The sequence below is a fragment of the Homalodisca vitripennis genome, chromosome 8 (assembly GCF_021130785.1).
Source record: "Homalodisca vitripennis isolate AUS2020 chromosome 8, UT_GWSS_2.1, whole genome shotgun sequence".
NCBI classification, from domain to species: Eukaryota; Metazoa; Arthropoda; class Insecta; order Hemiptera; family Cicadellidae; genus Homalodisca; species Homalodisca vitripennis.
The window spans coordinates 20,205,280-20,224,323 of record NC_060214.1 but is presented as its reverse complement, the minus strand read 5'-3'; the positions used below and the strand labels follow the sequence as shown (position 1 = coordinate 20,224,323).

Genomic DNA, 19,044 nt, shown 5'->3' with positions numbered 1-19,044 from the left:
CGCCCCGACTCGGCCAACCGCTTGGACTTTACACTGCCGTGGCCGTGGTAGAATTGAATGTCACCATGGTGTCATTATCGTCAAGGCCGTCATTACCGTCAAAGTTGAAATCAAATGGATAGGAATTCCTAAGAACATTCAGTGTGGTGAGCGGTGAGCCACTGTCCCTTATTTTTACAAAGCGTGTCCACTGCTCCACTACAGTGCTGTGTTGTATTCTGTATAAACATTCTACATACTGTATAACATTAAACCATCTAGAACAGGACCTATATCGTAAATGTTTCATACCAGCGCACATTTTTAAAGAGTGAACCTTTAGAGGTCGGATTTGCGGCCTGTATTCTGGTAATAAAGACCTGTAATTTGATGTACTACTTGACCTATGCTCTCATTTAACATTTTCTTTTGACTCCTTGCGGGTCATCCCCTTGACATGACAAAAAAGTAGGTAGTTACTTCAAAAGTATATTTATGGGTGCAGTAATGATTTATCAAGTTTTATTGCTTTGCCTGTAATCGTTCGGGAGTTACAAAGCCAGTGCGGGACTTTTTATACCCTATATATTATTCTGTATCAATCTATGGTATAATCCTCACAAATAAAAATCTGTTGACAAATTATTCATAACATTTTGTGGCCGAACGACACCTCCTTACTGACGTTATGATTCTAGAATCAACCCCTTTGTCTCTTGTAGTATTCTATGGGATATAATTATAATAGACTTTATTCTTGTCGTTTCTTGTTCTCTTTTAAAGCTTCTTCAGCCAACATAGTCAAGAGGGCCAATTTGCATTGGAAAAAAATACAACCTGGTTGTTCTTGTAATCAGTGTTCCCAAGAAAGAAATTGATCATCAGCGATGCTAATTTTGTTTCAGGTAAAGTTCGAGAGCATCAAAAGTGTTACAAATATGAAACCATAATATTGACTCGGATCATATTTTTTAGCTTCAAACACTTAAAATTAATCGTCAGACGCGTAAATAAACGTTTCGTCAGCTGTTACATAATTGTTAAAATATAAGCTAACCAAATACAGATACTCAAATTTGCGACTGGAAGACTTTTTATATAGTTGTCGATCTAGGAATATAGTTTTAGAAAACGGTGTCGTTTAATATTTCTAACCTTTTTGATGCCTCCTATTTCAACCTCCACCAAAACTAGCGTGTCCGATAGTAAATCTCTTTCTCAGGAAACATTCCTCTTTTAGTTTCGAGAAAAATCAGGTGTAGTATCAGAAAGAGTGGTGTAGTATGTTATCCGTTGCTGATCAAATGACGTTACGAGAGTTCTAAAATGGCTTATTTATGATGTGAATGCTGAGTTTAGCTTCAGTTCACCCTCCTCTTAGTGAAGCATCTGAATTCGACGCTTTCACACTGACTAGACTCCTGGAATCTGGAGTCATATTCGTCTGAAGAGATCCAAAAAAAGTCGGTCACGAAGAATTTCGAAATGAACTTCTTTCATAGTTTCAGTATCAGAGACGCCTAGACTACAAAATGTAGTGTAATATATATGAAGAGATTCTCATTGTCTCCTCAGATGGACAATTGAGTGCATTACGATGTTTTAGACAAGCAAGGTTGAGCAACCGAATTTTCCCACAGAACGTAGCTATATGGTGGGAAGTATTCAATGTGAATGTTGAGTTTAGTTCCACATTCCTCTTAATGCAACTTCTAAAATCCGTTGCTGTCACAGACAAGAGGTTAATGAAACTATACAAATAATTAAGGAATGCCTCTTATAGTATTTAAAGTAATTCAAGTGTTATGTAAAAGAGCTCCAGAGTCACATGTGGACACATGACGTAAAAGAGTTCAAGAGTGATGTGTGAACACATGATGTAAAAGAGCTTTAGAGTCACGTCTGGACACCTGATGTAAAAGAGCTCCAGAATCAAGCTGATTTGAAGATAACTTTTGCTGTACGGAATATTCTTTTCTTTACATAAGAATTGGATGAAGGGGTTTACAAATAACGTAAGATATATGTTGGTAATAATAATATGAATTTCACCATTTCATCTTCATCACTTTAAGGTAATAATGCTTCCTTAAGAGCACCCTCAGTTGGTTGTTAGAGATGAAAAGCTTGTTTGTGTCATCAACTCCAGTGCCTTGGCCGAAAGGCAAATTACTTTGGTTCAGAATATTCTAAGTAATGTCGGGGGATAAAAACAAATCACTAAACCAACTAAAAGAGAGAAGTAGTTGGACAATGTATCTCACATACCAACAGATGCTTTGGTACTCTGTGAGGAATCAGGTGTTTCCCCGGGAGGGGGGGTTAGTAAACACGACCGGGAAGCACTGGTGGACAGCTCACTACACAGCCCCGATTTGACGAAACAAAGACAAAGCGCGATTTAAAATTCAATTAAGTAATTAAAGCGGACATAATGACACGATTGGCTTCAAACGTGCCGCTAATGTCGCCGCCAAGGGCGCGCCTTCTGCGTTTCGTTGGGCCAATAAAACATAATGGTATAATTATTATTGCCACGTTGCGTCACGCGCCGCAAGTAAAACGGAGTAATGACTGTCCAAACGTAAGACTTAATTTGGACTCGTTGCTGGCCAGCTTTGCCAACTGGTATGAACAAAATTTTAATTTGAGTAAATATATCCCAATTTGTAAATATTTAATTTTTCACTGCTTAAAATTTCGTAAATATTTATTACGTTATATAACGACCTTAGTTGTCGTTTCCTTTATTCGTAGAAGAGGAAACTTGATCAAATGTTTTGAAATCAAATCAAAACATTATAAATACAACAGGATTGCAGACGTTTGTCATTGCTATAGGTTATAAAAGGTATAACACAACGTTTCGAGGATTGGAATCTATCCTCTTCGACAGGCGGGAGAGGAGGATAGATTCCAAGGATCGGATTCCAATTGGAATCCATCCTTCGTCAAGAGGATGGATCCTTGAAACGTCGTGTTATACCATTTATAACATATAACGATGGCAAATGTCCGCAATCCTGTTATAATTTCAAACCTTCAGTATCAAACTTTAAACAAAGAATTGGAAAATCTCTTGGGGTGCTTCACAGAAGATTCCTAAATTTGATCAAAACGCGTTGAATTAATACAATTTGGTTTTTTAACTACTTCAAAGTGTATAATCGGTTCGCTCTTTAGATATGTTCATCCTAGTAATAAAATGATTAGTATTTTAATTTTTCAAATTATATAACTCCGAATATGTTTAATTAACATTAGATTTAACTTAATTAATTTGTAACTATTCTATAAATTTTAAACTGTAAAACACTATCACAAATACCTATCAATTTTCATTGTATACTAAATAGCCACACAATGCATTGATATGTATTGCTCTGAATTGCTGCCGAATTAATGAAACGACCAACCGAAATGTAAATGTATCAATACGTTGCGCAACGATTCGCTTCTGCGCTTGCGCAATAATTGGAGCCAAGCGCGTAGGACTACGCGTGCGCAGTGGGATCCTTTAAAGAGAGACTGCGCCGCGGGGCCTACCGCTCGATTTTTCAAAGCCCCGTGGGCCGAAGCGCGTAATTATAGCCAAAATCTCATCACTAGATTGTTTTGTCCGAAGTGAGACATCACTTTGTCGCCGAGGGTGAGGGGTGGGTGGGAAGGAAGTGGTTCTGAAATCGTGATCTCGTTTAGAAATGCCTAAGGACACTATTAGAACTCGCAGGAGCCAAATGTGTAACGTGTCCTGGGCGTAAATTATGTTTGTAACGGTAAACGGCTGAGAAATCTTCATAAGTGATTTATTATTACCCAAATAGATCAACTCTGTAGAACATCTCTTTAAGAAATTGTTTCTGTGACCATACGTAATATATTGTTTCTTTGATCGTTATGAAGCGTAGATCGAAACATTTTTGATTTTCAAAACTTTCCAAAGCTTTGAATTGTTAAGTACCTACCTTTTACTTAAAATTAAAACATTATTATTGGTTATATAGTCTTCACCACTTATTTTGCTAAATAATTTAACATTTTACTTAACAGTATACAGTAAATGTATTAGTACCTGAGTCTAGTCATGCTATTGTATCTAAATGGATGCATGCTATTTTTAATTGTTTTAAATTAATATTTATTGCGTTGTACCAATATTTAAGTAACGTCAAAACACGGTTCATGGCTCCTAAAATAACAAAGATAGAAATTTTGCTATGTGCTAGATCTATACGACACATAGACAGAAAATACAAGTGAGCTATAAACCTGTTCAAATATCCACGTTTAGGTCTAAATTTACTACGTCCGAAAATCATTTTTCTCTGTTCTTTCAATTAGATCATAATAAATTGCAAATCAATTCGCGTGAAATTTTATTTTGGCTTTAGAAACGTCACGAGTTCGAAACACGTATGAAATGAATATTGACAATCATAGCTTCGTTTTATTACTTCTCTTTTGAAATATAGGTAATACAACCCTAATAATTACACAAATTCGTCCAAACGTGAACAATTTCAAAATTACGTTTCAAGTGTATAGTAAAAATTCAGATATGTGCATTGAACCTGACAACTATTATTTCGCTAAAAAAACTACAAACGTATTCAAATACAATATGAATTATGGATTAGTAATATTTATTGTGGATGAATGAGGTCCATATTTTGTAATTAGTTACTGTCATTGATTAATATTCCAATGACCAATTGCAACCTTATTAATGGGAGTTAATGTCTCCAGAATTAATCCACAATTTCTGAGGGAATTCAAATTATCGCTGCAAAGATTGGCTAGCTAAATTCAGTTTCAAATTTAAATTTGATCCATTCAAAATATAAAATAAAACGAAAGTTCTTAAAATATCCCACCTTATTCAAGAATTAGTGTAAAATTCCACTAAAAAACAGCCTAGCCTTTCAACAACCCAACATCCTTTCCAAGGTAGATGAATTATGGGCCATGGCTTCATTATAAAGAGAGCCGGCTTCTTAAGTCAGTTCCTGTTTCTCTATGTTATCAAAATGCCAATATGCACTTAAGAAGAATTATTCGAGATCACTGAGGAAGATTTGCAATCAGATCAATGATAATAGATAAAGAGTTACTTCAGCAGGAGACCTATCTGGAATTTCTTATGTTGGCCCACTTACTTTTTTTAACTTTGCTATTTACAGTTACCGCCTCATTCCTGCTCTAGTAATGTAATTAATTACACAAAATGTTGGACTACATCATTTCGTTGAAGAGTGTTTAACCGGTATAACGAGTGAAAGGGTTTTGGAAACATTGCTCATACACAAACTATATTTTTGCTGGATTCTTGATATAAAATTTGGACATTTGTAATTCTTGTATGATGATTACAGTGGTATATTTCAGAAATGAAGTTTTGGAAATAAAACTGTAATATTTAGCACAGTCTGAATAATCTGTGTGCAGACTTTTTATGTTTTTGTACAGCATAATCTGTGATTCGTGGTCAGAGACTTATTATGTCAGCCTATACAGAAGGTCATTTTTACTAGGGAAATGCTAATCCACTGTCAGCGTACTCCGCTGGTGAGAGGGTGCTTACTTAACCCAACAGAGGATTGTAGTAGCAGAACCAGGGTGGGGTCCCTGCTTTCAGAAGTTGGATCGCTGTACGTATTGCGGTACCTTAAAATGTTGTAAAAATGAAGTAAATTAAAGTATAGATGTCTTATTTTACCAGGCGAAATTAGGATTAAGAAGCCCCCTCTAACACTTAACCTGGGGACCAACGCCTTAAAGGTAACTTCCGAGCCACCACAAATGGCCGGGCGACGGGCTGCTTGCAAGGATATGAACGGTTTGCGCTCGACGTTGCTTAATCTGGTTATGTTATGATAACCGCTGTACCCGCTTCACTGCGCCATTGGCAAGTAGGTATTGAAGTAAATTTATACTACATACTTTTTACTTATTACAACAATTTTCTAGTATGCCACTTAGCCCCAGACGGGCGGTGAACATCTTATCCTCTTATGTGTTGACTTAATGACTATGATTACATTTCCGATTTGGAAATGAAATGAATGGAACTAATACGTAACTCGTTATTTTTAGCGCGTACTCCACCCGTGCTATAGAGCCACGATACAAATCAAAAGTTCCCTTCACTGCCGGCGGCATCGAGTCTCTAATGTACTCTAAGATACAAGCATTTTGCTGTCAATCGTTGTTGCGATATCGAAGCTGCCGGATACCATGTCGCAGGCGCATGCGCAGTGACAACTGACAATGCCCGGGCCCGGTGACCGTTCCTCAATTAAACGACGCTTTGCGCAAGCGCGTTGTGAAAAAATGGCGCAACCCTTTGTCGCCGGCGAGATCCGTAACTAACGTAATGACTTCTATCGGTCGGCCATGGTTAGTTATTTATCTGACGCGTTTCGACGTTATGGATTGTTTTACGGCCTGTTTTACGGTCACTTTACGTTTTTCCCCGTGGAGAAAAATAAAGGAGTTTTAATTAAAATGTCTCAAAGGTGGTTCCAATATTTTAATTTTGCAATAAGCAGTAATTTCTTTTAGGTTTAACAGCTTGTAAAAACCCCGTTCTCCGTTACGTTCAGAACACGGCTGCAGATGTGGTTGGTTAGGTCCAGATGAATTCTAAGTTGTTTCCTTCCTTGTCCCGCCTTTCCTTCACTAATACGAGCACAATTCAATTTACCCTAAGACATTTAACTCACATTTTACTTCCTACCATATACATAGTATTGAGGAATTAACTTTAATTGGAGAAAATAGATGATTAATTAATTAATTGGGTTTCAATAATAAGTATATCACTGCGGAAAGTATAGTTTTTACTGTTCGTTATTTACAACTTTTTATGTCCTGGTTGTGATCATTTAATCCTACTTTTATTACATTTTTATTTAGATAAAGCTTTGAATAATTGTGTTTCGCAAATAAGTATAGGCTATCACTGAGGAAGGTATGTTTTTACTGTTCGTTATGTGCAACCTTTCATGTGCTGGTTGTGACCAATGAATCCTACTGCGACTTGATGCTGATGCTTGATGGGACTGAATGCATGTGTGGAATCATATTTAAAAGTAGAGGTAAATACGTTCGAGAATTTGCGTATATCCTGAAGCAAAAAGACTTCAGTTCAACATATTCAGCAAAACCTTCAAAACTGCTAGTCTTTATGTTGGGCAGAACTGTTGAGTTTGTTGCCACGAGCGTAAGAGTCGCCGTATCAGACAGTAAGTGTTCACCAGAGCGGGTCACATGTGGTATGTGTTACGTTGCGGTACGTTCCGGACCGTGAGTACGTTGTGCAACCGGCCTGTATGATCTCGAGTAAGCAGAACACTGTTATATATGCGACGCATCGCTTGGAGCGGTCGACTGTGCCGTTGTGCATCGGCCGAGTGGACCCGAACGTACCCGATGTTTACCGATCGCTCCGAACAATGCCGACGTCGATGTCGTGGTTTACGACCTCGTCGAACCATGACTCGTGGACGATTAACAGGCCATTAACGATTGTATTATTGGTTGTCCCTGTCTCATTTTGAAATCTATACTTCTCATTATCTGGAGGAAGTATTACTCTTGTAAATTTATGTCTGGAGTCAGTCGCGGGAGATTGAAAGCCAAAGACGCGCGTTGTTTCAAGGAATCTGTGATCTTGGGAAAACATCGACAGGCAGGTCTCCAGTTAAACCAAAAAACAGGCTCATTCATACTGCAACATCGACATATTGTTTTTCTATTCAAGATTGAAATCTTTTCTTTGCCTTTGTCTTTTGTTATTTTTACCATCTACAGACATGCATATCCAGGTTAAGGCAGCAGCATTCAAATGGATCAATTATAAGTTATACATGCGTATTAAATACTTATCTAACAACCTAAACAAACTATTGCTTTAATTTTACGGTTCACTTATATGATTAATGAATAGTACCGTAAAACCAAGATTTTTCTTGTTTTTAGTTTTAGTTACGTTTTCTCGAAGAGTTAATACGTTGTGGGATTTCGATTTCAGCTCAAATACTTTAAGACCCTTAAATTAACCTAACATGTGAAAAGAGCAGCAAAAAACTTCTTACGGGTTTTTCATTGTTTTATTCATGTTATTGTAACAAACAATAATTTAATCACTGATATATTCCCTATTTTTATTTTCTCCCTCATTTTTTTAACCAAACGTTCACATCCTTTCCATTCTGAGTGCTCTGAAATGGGGAAGATAAATATTGTTAGTATGTAGAAATGTATTGGTAACACTAGACTTTAGCCCAAAACTTGCCGTCTCTTAACATTTCACGTATGGATGCGGTTACAGGTATATCAGTTTACGGCAATCTTCGTAGTCGTTTTGCGGATATATCCGCAAATTAAAAAACGACTTTATTTTTTATGTAAAACCACAAAAACGTTACCTGCTGCACATTTTGTTATCTAGCCAACCGCTAAAGGGTAAGCTAAGGGTGAGGCCCATTAGCTTTATTTTTTATTTATATGAGACCGTTCCACACACAAAAACTATCCACATTTCCTTCTTTTTTTTGTAATGGCAATAATTATATGTGATATTCTAAATGACTTCAGGCATCGCCACCATGTGGTCATAAATGACCTCCAGTCCAGATCTCCAGAGATCTAATAAACCCCCATAAATTCCAACTGCTCGTGATCTCTACCCACGAGCTCTCCGCTATACCTGGAACTGGAATCATTGGCCCTATCCTTTCTTCTCTTCCCGTTATGAAGCCATCTGATTTAAACTCAGTGCTCTGATCTTTGCTACGGCCGACCCGTAGTGTATCGCTGGTCTTGTTTAGTGCTCGGCAACACAATGAAATCACCCATTGAGATAAAGGTTCTGCGATAGACAATAAAACGTGATGCCTTGCGTTGCAAAATGTACTTTTGAACTCATGTGGATATCTGTTCACATTTCACGGTTTTTAGACGATCTGCATAGATCTAAATCAGTCATACGTGAAGCACTTCACGTTTTTGGGTTAATAGCCTGACTGTAGGTATAACGTTTTATTTTGATACTTCATACTGACCCTCGCTGAATTGGTATACTGCTCGTTAACACAACCATGATTCACTTTAACACACATAAATACACGCCTTAACCCAACACAGCAATGCAGTACTTAGGCTGCAAAAAAATAGTTCTAAAAAGGATCAGAGCGGCCATGAAGTGATTCTCACAATTAATTTTGTATTGTACGATAAAGTATCATTATTAATGTTTTCCGTCAACACCATATTTAAATATTGTTCACACAATTTCAATTGCTGGACTATTCCGTCCTAGTAGTGAATAGCCACTTTTAGGACAGATGTCAAACTGAAACTGCCAATTATATATAACCACCTATAGAGCTGTTTTCAAGACGCGGAGCTGTCTTTATTGGCTGAGGTTTAAACAACCAGGAAAAAAAGTGGCGAACAGTTATCAATATGACGTCTATATTACAGGTTACAAAGTGTTTGATATTTTTACACCGTTATCTTTTTTGAAGTAATTTTCTTCCAAAATTATTTCTAAGGATACTCTTTTACTCTTACTTTTGTTGACGATATCACAACAATGTTTGAAAATACATTTGTTTCTAACTTTTCTAACCTTATATCTTTTGTGGTCATCCACAAATTTGGGGTTTTAGGCAGTCCAAGAATTACATTTAAAACGTTTGAAAATTGTAGAACTCTTGTAGTAAACAAAAAGTACCTTCTCTTAATATACTAAATTCATTGAAGAATTCTAAAACGACAAATAACATATAAACTTATGTTACAAATTACACTTTTTCAATCTACATTGATTTGAATTAACCAAATAGGATTATGGTTACCACATATCACGAAACGGACTTCCAAATATATACCTCATTTCATTCTGATAGGCTACATGTTTACGATTGTATTCAGTTTGTTTAGAAATCTGTCTCTTCTGGAATTTTCTCGTTGCCATCATGGTTATCCATAAGACCATTGGTAAAAGTATTCGCAAACGCTTAGCCTACTCTCTTGGAGTTAGATTCACCACCATCTACCTCGATGTTGCGTATAGAGTAATAAATCTGAATGAACAATTTCATGTGTATAGGTCAGTTGATTCTCGAGTTATCATGCGGACTGACAGGAAACATGAAATATTGATATGAGTTTTAAGCTGAGGAGGCCTAAAGACAACAACGTTTACTGTTATTAGAGTCAGATTGTTATAGTCTGTTCGGCAGCTTGATGTTGGAAGTGACGATGTTCGGTGATGGACGAAAGTCCTCTCCTCCAGACACAATTTCCAGGAGTGGCCCAGCCTAGATCATATCACATGATTTCTGGAACATTATTGACACAGTATAACACCTCTTGTTACCATTGCAGGCTGATGGTCTCTGTCCAAGTGTAAACGCTGATGATGGAAGTGGTGGCGGGTGGGGAGCGAGCGGGAGCCCCCTTCTCCAGACACAATGTCCAGGAGTGGTCCAGGCTGGATCAGCTGACGGGACTGCTGGAACATGCTCGGGTGGAAACCGATCATTGGACTGCGAGCACCAGTAATTCTTCCCACCACTTTGGAAAGGTTCGTAAATAACGAAATAGTTACGTTGACCGTGAAACTACTAACCAGCTAAAACATAATTTGCACTGTAGCTCCTATCACAGTCTTAACACTACTACAGCTATAATATGCAATTTGACTACCAGGCGACCCACTAAATGATATTGGGTAACATACCATAGTCCAGCAGGGATCACTTCTGGCTGGTTTATACCTTCCAGTCGAACCCACCACTGGGTACAGCAATAACCGATGCGTCACTTTAAATTTGGGCGACCTTATGGATGTCCAGGAGCGGCACATCACTAACCGCAACTGTCGAGTTTCCGGGGTTTATGGGCAATTCGACAGATCTAGTCTGCTGTGGGAGATGACTGTTGGAGTTGGTGGGGTTTTTTCCATAACCTAAGAGGTTCTTACTAGCCTCAACAAGGGTGTGCCACCCCCTGCCTACTTTTACTGGAGAGGCTGACTCAGAGCTGGCCTCCCCTTCTGCCGTGGAGACATGACTTTGAGATGTAGTGCCCTAATTCTTCCTCATGGATCTCGATAGGACGCGGCCCCTACCCTCTAACCTTACTCATCCTGAATATCTTGTCACTCCGGAAGCAGCGCAAAGGTTCTTACAGGACTAAGTGCAATTTATAAGCTTCTTGTCTTAAAGGGGAAACAACATACCACAGACTGCTACTGTATTCTTTAGTAGTCAACGCGAAAGCGGCTGTCAGTAAAATATTAAACTAACGGTGTCGTCAGTATCTGTTTGTTGATTTTGTTATTGTAAAAACCCCGCAATCCAAAGATTTAGGATACATTTTTCCCAGCTGGCCTTTATTACCTTTCGTAAAGCACATCCCTTAAAGTTTGGAGTTGATTAGATCCTTACTACGCCATAACGTTAGAATGAGATCATTATATACCTTAATATCTATTTGGGATTTTTTTCCTTGCAACACCAAAAGAAAGTGTTAGAAATTATTTTTATCGTCTCCCAAAGACACACGTCTGAAGCTTTTTTTTCAAAGGTCATCCTAACTACTCTTCAGTTATGTGTAGAGGAAGTTCTCATGCATGTTTAAAAAGTGCGATCAGCTCGCACGCTCGAAAGTTTTTCTTGGCATTCATTGACAAGATTGAATGTCCTAAGCCATTTAATAACCGCTTACAAGAGAAGTCTGTTGTACTCGGGATTTTCTTTTCTTGAAAGTGATGCCGATCCTCCTTTAAAACCTTATTTTGCCCGTTCTCTTGGGTCACTGGCCTGTGCGAGGATCTTCTAAATTACAACTAAAAAAAGAATTTCTTCGGATTGTAAAACAAAAGAATAATTACTGATAAAGGTTTTCGTAGCAGTAGGGCTTATTTGTTTCTTGTAGGTAATTTAATCAGCAAGTCTGTAAAGTGCAATAACCATTTAATGCTCGTGATAAATAATATTTAAATAGTAAAACTGACCTTCATATTTGTTATATTTTTATTAAAAAATTAAACGCTACAATTAAGTGATTATAGCTTATTACGTACAGAAAAGAATACTGAAAAATGTAGTTGCTATCACAGACAAACACAAGTTTAAATTTCATATAGTTCATGAATTACAGTTATTAACTAATATATGAATTAATTACTGACAAATATTTATAATGTAGTTGTCAAAATGAGCGTATTTAAATTTAGATTCTTTATTGTTCTGTAAAACTGTAATAATCTTATTCGTTTTTAATGTATTAAACTGTATATGACAATATGATATTAATTTTTCCATTAATTTAAAAGGACAAAAACTTTAAATTATTTTATATTGACTGATTTCTGAAATAAAATATAAAAAAACAAGTATAGACAAAAACTAGAATTTCTAACCCTATATATTTATATAAAATTATATATTTGTATATATATATATATATATATATGTGTGTGTGTGTGTGTGTGTGTGTGTGTGTGTGTGTGTGTGTGTGTGTGTGTGTATATATATGTGTATATATATATAATACATGTATATATATATATATATATATATATATATATATATATATATTTCTTGACCCGCGAAGTAATCGCCTTAATACTACCGGAGAATATGTACACATCAGGTATATATTTGTCCAAATCTTGCATTCTTAGTCAGATGCTTACTTGATAAGATTACTCGGAAACTTTTACCACACAATTATTATTTTTGTACTTCGTAGCTCTTTATTAAGAAGATTCATTTTTTTACAATGAATGGGCTCGGCCTAAAAAGAAGCCACATATACGCACAATGCGGCCAAGGTTGTAATAAGGGGCTCCTTGAAAAACAATTGATGGGAAGTTATAATAATATGCGAACTCATACTTACCCGGATGGCCGACCATGCATGTGGTGTTATTACGTTCAAAAACTACGTAATTGTACCTCTTCCTGGCGTACCGCGGTGCATGAAGACCGAGGCGCGACGTACAGACGTAGTTTCTTTCTTTCTTCAAAGACGTACGTGCAAAGATTCTTAGTTAGGTTTTTGAACTTGCAGTACTCTTTTGCATGAATAAGTAATTTGCATTATTGGCTTACCGAAGGGCATAACTCGAGATTTATAAAAATCCCATGTCTGTCTGTCTGTATATCTGTCCGTACGATATTTCGAGAACGAAATGACCTTTATTTGAATATTTGCATGAATAAGTAATTTGCATTATTGGCTTACCGAAGGGCATAACTCGATATTTATAAAAATCCCATGTCTGTCTGTCTGTATATCTGTCCGTACGATATTTCGAGAACGAAATGACCTTTATTTGAATATTTGCATGAATAAGTAATTTGCATTATTGGCTTACCGAAGGGCATAACTCGAGATTTATAAAAATCCCATGTCTGTCTGTCTGTATATCTGTCCGTACGATATTTCGAGAACGAAATTACCTTTATTTGAATATTTGCATGAATAAGTAATTTGCATTATTGGCTTACCGAAGGGCATAACTCGAGATTTATAAAAATCCCATGTCTGTCTGTCTGTATATCTGTCCGTACGATATTTCGAGAACGAAATGACCTTTATTTGAATATTTGCATGAATAAGTAATTTGCATTATTGGCTTACCGAAGGGCATAACTCGAGATTTATAAAAATCCCATGTCTGTCTGTCTGTATATCTGTCCGTACGATATTTCGAGAACGAAATGACCTTTATTTGAATATTTGCATGAATAAGTAATTTGCATTATTGGCTTACCGAAGGGCATAACTCGAGATTTATAAAAATCCCATGTCTGTCTGTCTGTATATCTGTCCGTACGATATTTCGAGAACGAAATGACCTTTATTTGAATATTTGCATGAATAAGTAATTTGCATTATTGGCTTACCGAAGGGCATAACTCGAGATTTATAAAAATCCCATGTCTGTCTGTCTGTATATCTGTCCGTACGATATTTCGAGAACGAAATGACCTTTATTTGAATATTTGCATGAATAAGTAATTTGCATTATTGGCTTACCGAAGGGCATAACTCGAGATTTATAAAAATCCCATGTCTGTCTGTCTGTATATCTGTCCGTACGATATTTCGAGAACGAAATGACCTTTATTTGAATATTTGCATGAATAAGTAATTTGCATTATTGGCTTACCGAAGGGCATAACTCGAGATTTATAAAAATCCCATGTCTGTCTGTCTGTATATCTGTCCGTACGATATTTCGAGAACGAAATGACCTTTATTTGAATATTTGCATGACCTTCTTTTCTATACTGGGTGAGGCGATGTGATGTATGGCAACTGAACTGAGACACCTACCTTCTTGGTTTTAATGAAACCCCTCCTACATATTTCAACCCCAAAGAATTACAAAAATTAGTTTTTAACGCCAAAAATGGCACTTTGTGGGAGGGGGTCAAGAGTAGGGGTCATTTTTAAATTTTCAAATGTAGAAGTAGGTTGGACCGTACCTTATTCACTTCTAGTCTTATACAACAATTTTAAATTTGAACGGTTTTGCAGTTTGTTTTTACTCTTACCTCGTTAAAGATTTTTGCAAATCAAAATTCTTATCAAAGATTACCAAGTGTACAAATATGTTAAAATTGTCACTTTTCAGCCCATTTCGAATATTTAAAAACTTTTCAAATTTAGAATATTACAAAGTCGTTAAATATGGAAAATTCAAACGGCTAGGTATGAGTTCCATTACCCCTATTGATAGTTCTCTTTAAAACTAAGGTGGGAAATGACCAGAACCCCGCCAAAAGTGCCATTTTGGGGTGTTTTAACAAATTCTTTGGGGTCGAATTAGGGGTTTCTCGGTTCAGTAGCAATACATCACGGACGCGTGGTCTGCCTCACACTGAGTTCGATGATGATGCATGTCACTCCATGGTATTTGGCTGAGAGTTAGCAAACATTTTTACACTGCTCTTATGAAAAACTACGATTCCAACGAGAAAATCGAAGAATAAATACGTTTGTAAATAAAATGTGTTCAAGAATATGATAATTTAACATTTGGAATTTTAACATACTCGTATGTAGCTTTTTCTGACAACTCCATAAAAACGGAATTGAGAGTTTTTTTATCTACTGCCGTGACGTATCTAGCTGGCCAACGAATATATGTTTATAAGATCAATGCTTGAACCATTTTCTACTTTTTTGGCTTTATGATATAGTTTTCGTTAGCACAAGTCGCGTTTTTTGTATATTCACTTTGGAACTGAGCATGGTTTTGGGTTCTCGGGTTCGTATACGGTGAAGTTGTATAACTGCTACTATGATTGTAGTTGCACTTGGTCGATAACGTATACAAATTGCTTATTTACGATCGCAATCACTAACAATTCGATTTACAATTCATTCAGATTTCCCACGCAATTAAAAGTATAAATAGCATTTTAAGGATCCACATAAAAAAGTGATGACCAACTAAGGAAACTTATAACAAGTTGGTCTTAGAACAAAGTCTTTGAAACATATGCATGTATAATCCGGTACCACTGAATATTGAAGGACCCAAAAGAACGTAATGAGTCTTTTCGGAGTTACTTGCGACTTTGCTGTCCTTTGATCCTGAAGTCAACATGGTTCTTTCTTAAACCAAGAACCACTCATGTTCCAAGTTTTAAGTCTCTAGGACCTTTCTGTCAGGAGTTACTGCATAGATTCGGGCAGGTAACAACACAATTTTAAAAGATTGTGGACGAGTCCGGATCCTTTATAATAATTGTTTGTTTGAAGTTTTTTTTAGACGATGGAAGGATTATGAAGGAAACAGGATTTTTCCGGACATCTGCCATCGTTCAGTGATACAAAAAAAATCAGTAACACCACGTTTCGAAATCTGCAATCTGATCTCTTCTTCAGGTAAATAACTAACCTAACACATAATTACAAATTAGGTTATTGGGAAACGTAGTGTTACTGAGTTTTTGTATCACTAAACGATGGCAAATGTTCAGAAAATCCTGTTTCTTTTATAGTTGTATTGATGAAACATTATAATTGTTGATAATAATGTCATCATAGCAAAAGCGTGAGATCTGAAAGGAAGGATACCATTTGACTAGAGTTTTTAAAATTATCTTATCCTTGTGACCTCCTTCATCGACTATAACCTCGTGTTCGGTAACCTAGGTGGAACATTCCCGTGCCAGAGTTGTCTTAAGGTGGTGTAATCGGTTTTCGTGAAGGATAATTAATTTTGAGTTTTCCAACATTTTCGTCATGTCCCTTAGTCGTATTGAGCAAAATACGAGTGCACCACCACCTTGAATCAGTCATCCTTTCTACATCCTTAGACTAGAATCTCTCTAAAGTAAGAAAAGACCGATGTCGTCATCCTCTTGTGTGTAAAGTAATCGTACAAGTTTATTGAGTGACGCAATACAAACATCATTGTATAAACAACTATTTAAAAGCTAATTTAAAGACTCTTTTGTTCCTTTTTCAATGCTATTGAATTTTAATACAATATTAAATTACTCAATACTTAAGATTACTTAGACAATTAAGAGGTGCTGACTTTCTGCTGATTTGTTAGAAAAGTAGAAGAATTTAAAATTCAAAATTTGCATTTAGTATAAATTGAGTGCGGGACGTAATGTTTTTTAAACTAAAAATTGTCCTAGATACATGAAATAATACTGCTAGTACAGACTGAAAACCGAGAGAAGGGAATAAAATAAGATCTTATCTTCATTTCGCGGTTGGAAGCTCCCTCCGAAACTGATACTTTGTTTACTGTAAGCCACTTCAATTTCCGCTCAATTTATTCGTAAAAAAACACGAAAAGCGAAGTTGTCTCGAACGAATTACAATTCATGCGAATTGATATTCTTGCAGAGCCCATCTCGAATTTCCTAGTATGAGGACTTTGAAAAAATAATAGGATTTCGGACATTTGCCATCGTTATAAGTTATAAAAGGTATAACACAACGTTTCGAAGATTGGAAAAGGCTGAACTCCATACAGCTTTTGGGCATATTTGAATCCTTCTCTTTCCATTCTTTACTTCTTTCTGTTCGTTATTTTTGAATGTATTAATACGTCCCCCACCTGACGAAGAGGATAGATTCCAATCCTCGAAACGTTGTGTTATACCTTTTATAACCTATAACGATGGCAAATGTCCGAAATCCTTTGAAACCTTCCATCATCAATAACAAACTTTAAACAAATAAATGATAACTTTGGCGTTGCACCTTGCGCAGAGCGCTCCGTGAAATATAACAAAGAACTCGCTTGCTCTCTTGCTCAATTAACACCCGTCTGACTCAACTACACCAGGCCAATTAGTGTAGCCGTGTATCGACCAGTGTGACCGTAACCGGGGATGTGCCGTAACCGCTGTAGGATGTGAAATATCTGATGCGAGCCGTTTCCGTGCGACCCCAGTTCCCACAGCCGGCTTTCACAAATCGGTGGCCAAGTAGGCCATTTTTACGTCGGACACGTTGAAAAGTTACAAAAATGTAATATATGTAACTTATGTGTGCTCATCAGGAACACTCTTCTTTAGGTGAAAATACATTAGAATGGATAATCAGGTGACAGATAAATTAAATGATCACTTATGTTTTTGTTACCGGCTGTAAAACATTTGATTTCTGTCTGTCTGTCCGCACGATACCTATCTAACCTAGGGTCTTAAAAATGTCATGAAGCTTCATTTCTTTATGTACGCCAACTAATTTGACGTTTCATATTTACTAGAGCATAGCTCATTTGTGTAGACAAAAATGAATTAATCTTATTGAATTTGAATTTTGATTTTTGTATCTTTTAATTTTTTGAATGGGATTTTATTTTCGATTTGTATTTTGGATCTTGTCTATATCTTACATTTTGACTTTTGGATTTTGAATATTAGGCTACATTTTGAATTTTAAATTTGAATTTATGAGCAACATTCGATGAAGTTGCATATCACTCCATGGTCGTAAGGGGTTACCATGATGGCAACAAAACATCACAGAAACATTTAATACATTTGTAAACAAACTGAGTATAACCATGTGAGAGCATGAAATGTTACATAGTAACACATGTAGCCTAACTCGGACAATGGAATAAGCTACAAATTTAAAATGTTGTATGCGTTCTCAACGAAGCCTGTTAAGCGACTCTAAACCTATCAAGAAAACCAATTATACTATACAAAACATTCGCCCTTAAGTATGTCCTGTGTAATACTGTGATGATAAGTTTTAAAATGTATGTATGTAAAATCCAAGGAACAATCAGTAACTAAACAAGTTCGGAACAGGTATGTTGTATTTTTAAATTAAATTTATTTTAGTGAAACTACAAAAATTAGTAACAAATTCTAGATTTCTTACTTTGACTATTAAATCAACCTTCCGCAAAGTCTGAACCCGGACTCGGAGGAGTCTGGCGGGGGAGCATCTCTACTTGATCGGCTGTCCAAGTCGTGCCGGAAGTGTCAACATCAAGATGTACTTACCCTACTTTCCTGCGCGCTGTCCAACCGGAAACGAATCATAACACCATTGCTTTCCAGCGCCCACACCTCTCCAAAAAACCGGCCTCTTTCGACAAACACAGCTCTACGTTCCACCTAATTGCTTCGCGGGGTTGGTCTCCACATCGCAATTAAATTTAGCTTATCAACTCAAGAGAGATGAGGGCATGTAATTATCTTGTTAAGCTGTGCGGTGGATTTAATATACCATTAGTGAGTGGGAAACGTGTTGTCTCCTCGAGGTAAGATAGAACTTCTAGGAGCTGTAATAAGTGGATAGAGCCGTTTACATTCTACTACCGGACATTCCCAGTCACAACTGGAGAAATTCGTCTTTATCCTACTAAACGCTATAAGGACCTATTACCAAATTCCTTTGGAGTTAATGGTGTACAATTAATTATGTAAAACAGCCTCATTGATTTTATCGAAGGAGGAATTTGTTTTGATTCTAACCTGAGATTTTACATTACATCATACATGATTGTTTAATTCATTAACCCAATCAAATGGAAATTTATATTCC

At 36.6% G+C, this 19,044-nt stretch overlaps 1 protein-coding gene across 5 annotated transcripts in view; it reads left to right on the top strand.

The window, feature by feature from the left end:
• Positions 1–19,044, top strand: part of LOC124367405 — a 254,170-nt gene that overhangs the window by 188,541 nt on the left and 46,585 nt on the right. For all 5 annotated transcript variants that reach the window (XM_046824200.1, XM_046824199.1, XM_046824198.1 and 2 more), the window contains exon 2: positions 10,375–10,573. In XM_046824200.1, the coding sequence (XP_046680156.1) occupies positions 10,406–10,573 (168 nt within the window). In that variant the 5' untranslated portion in view covers positions 10,375–10,405. The remainder of the gene's footprint in view (positions 1–10,374; positions 10,574–19,044) is intronic.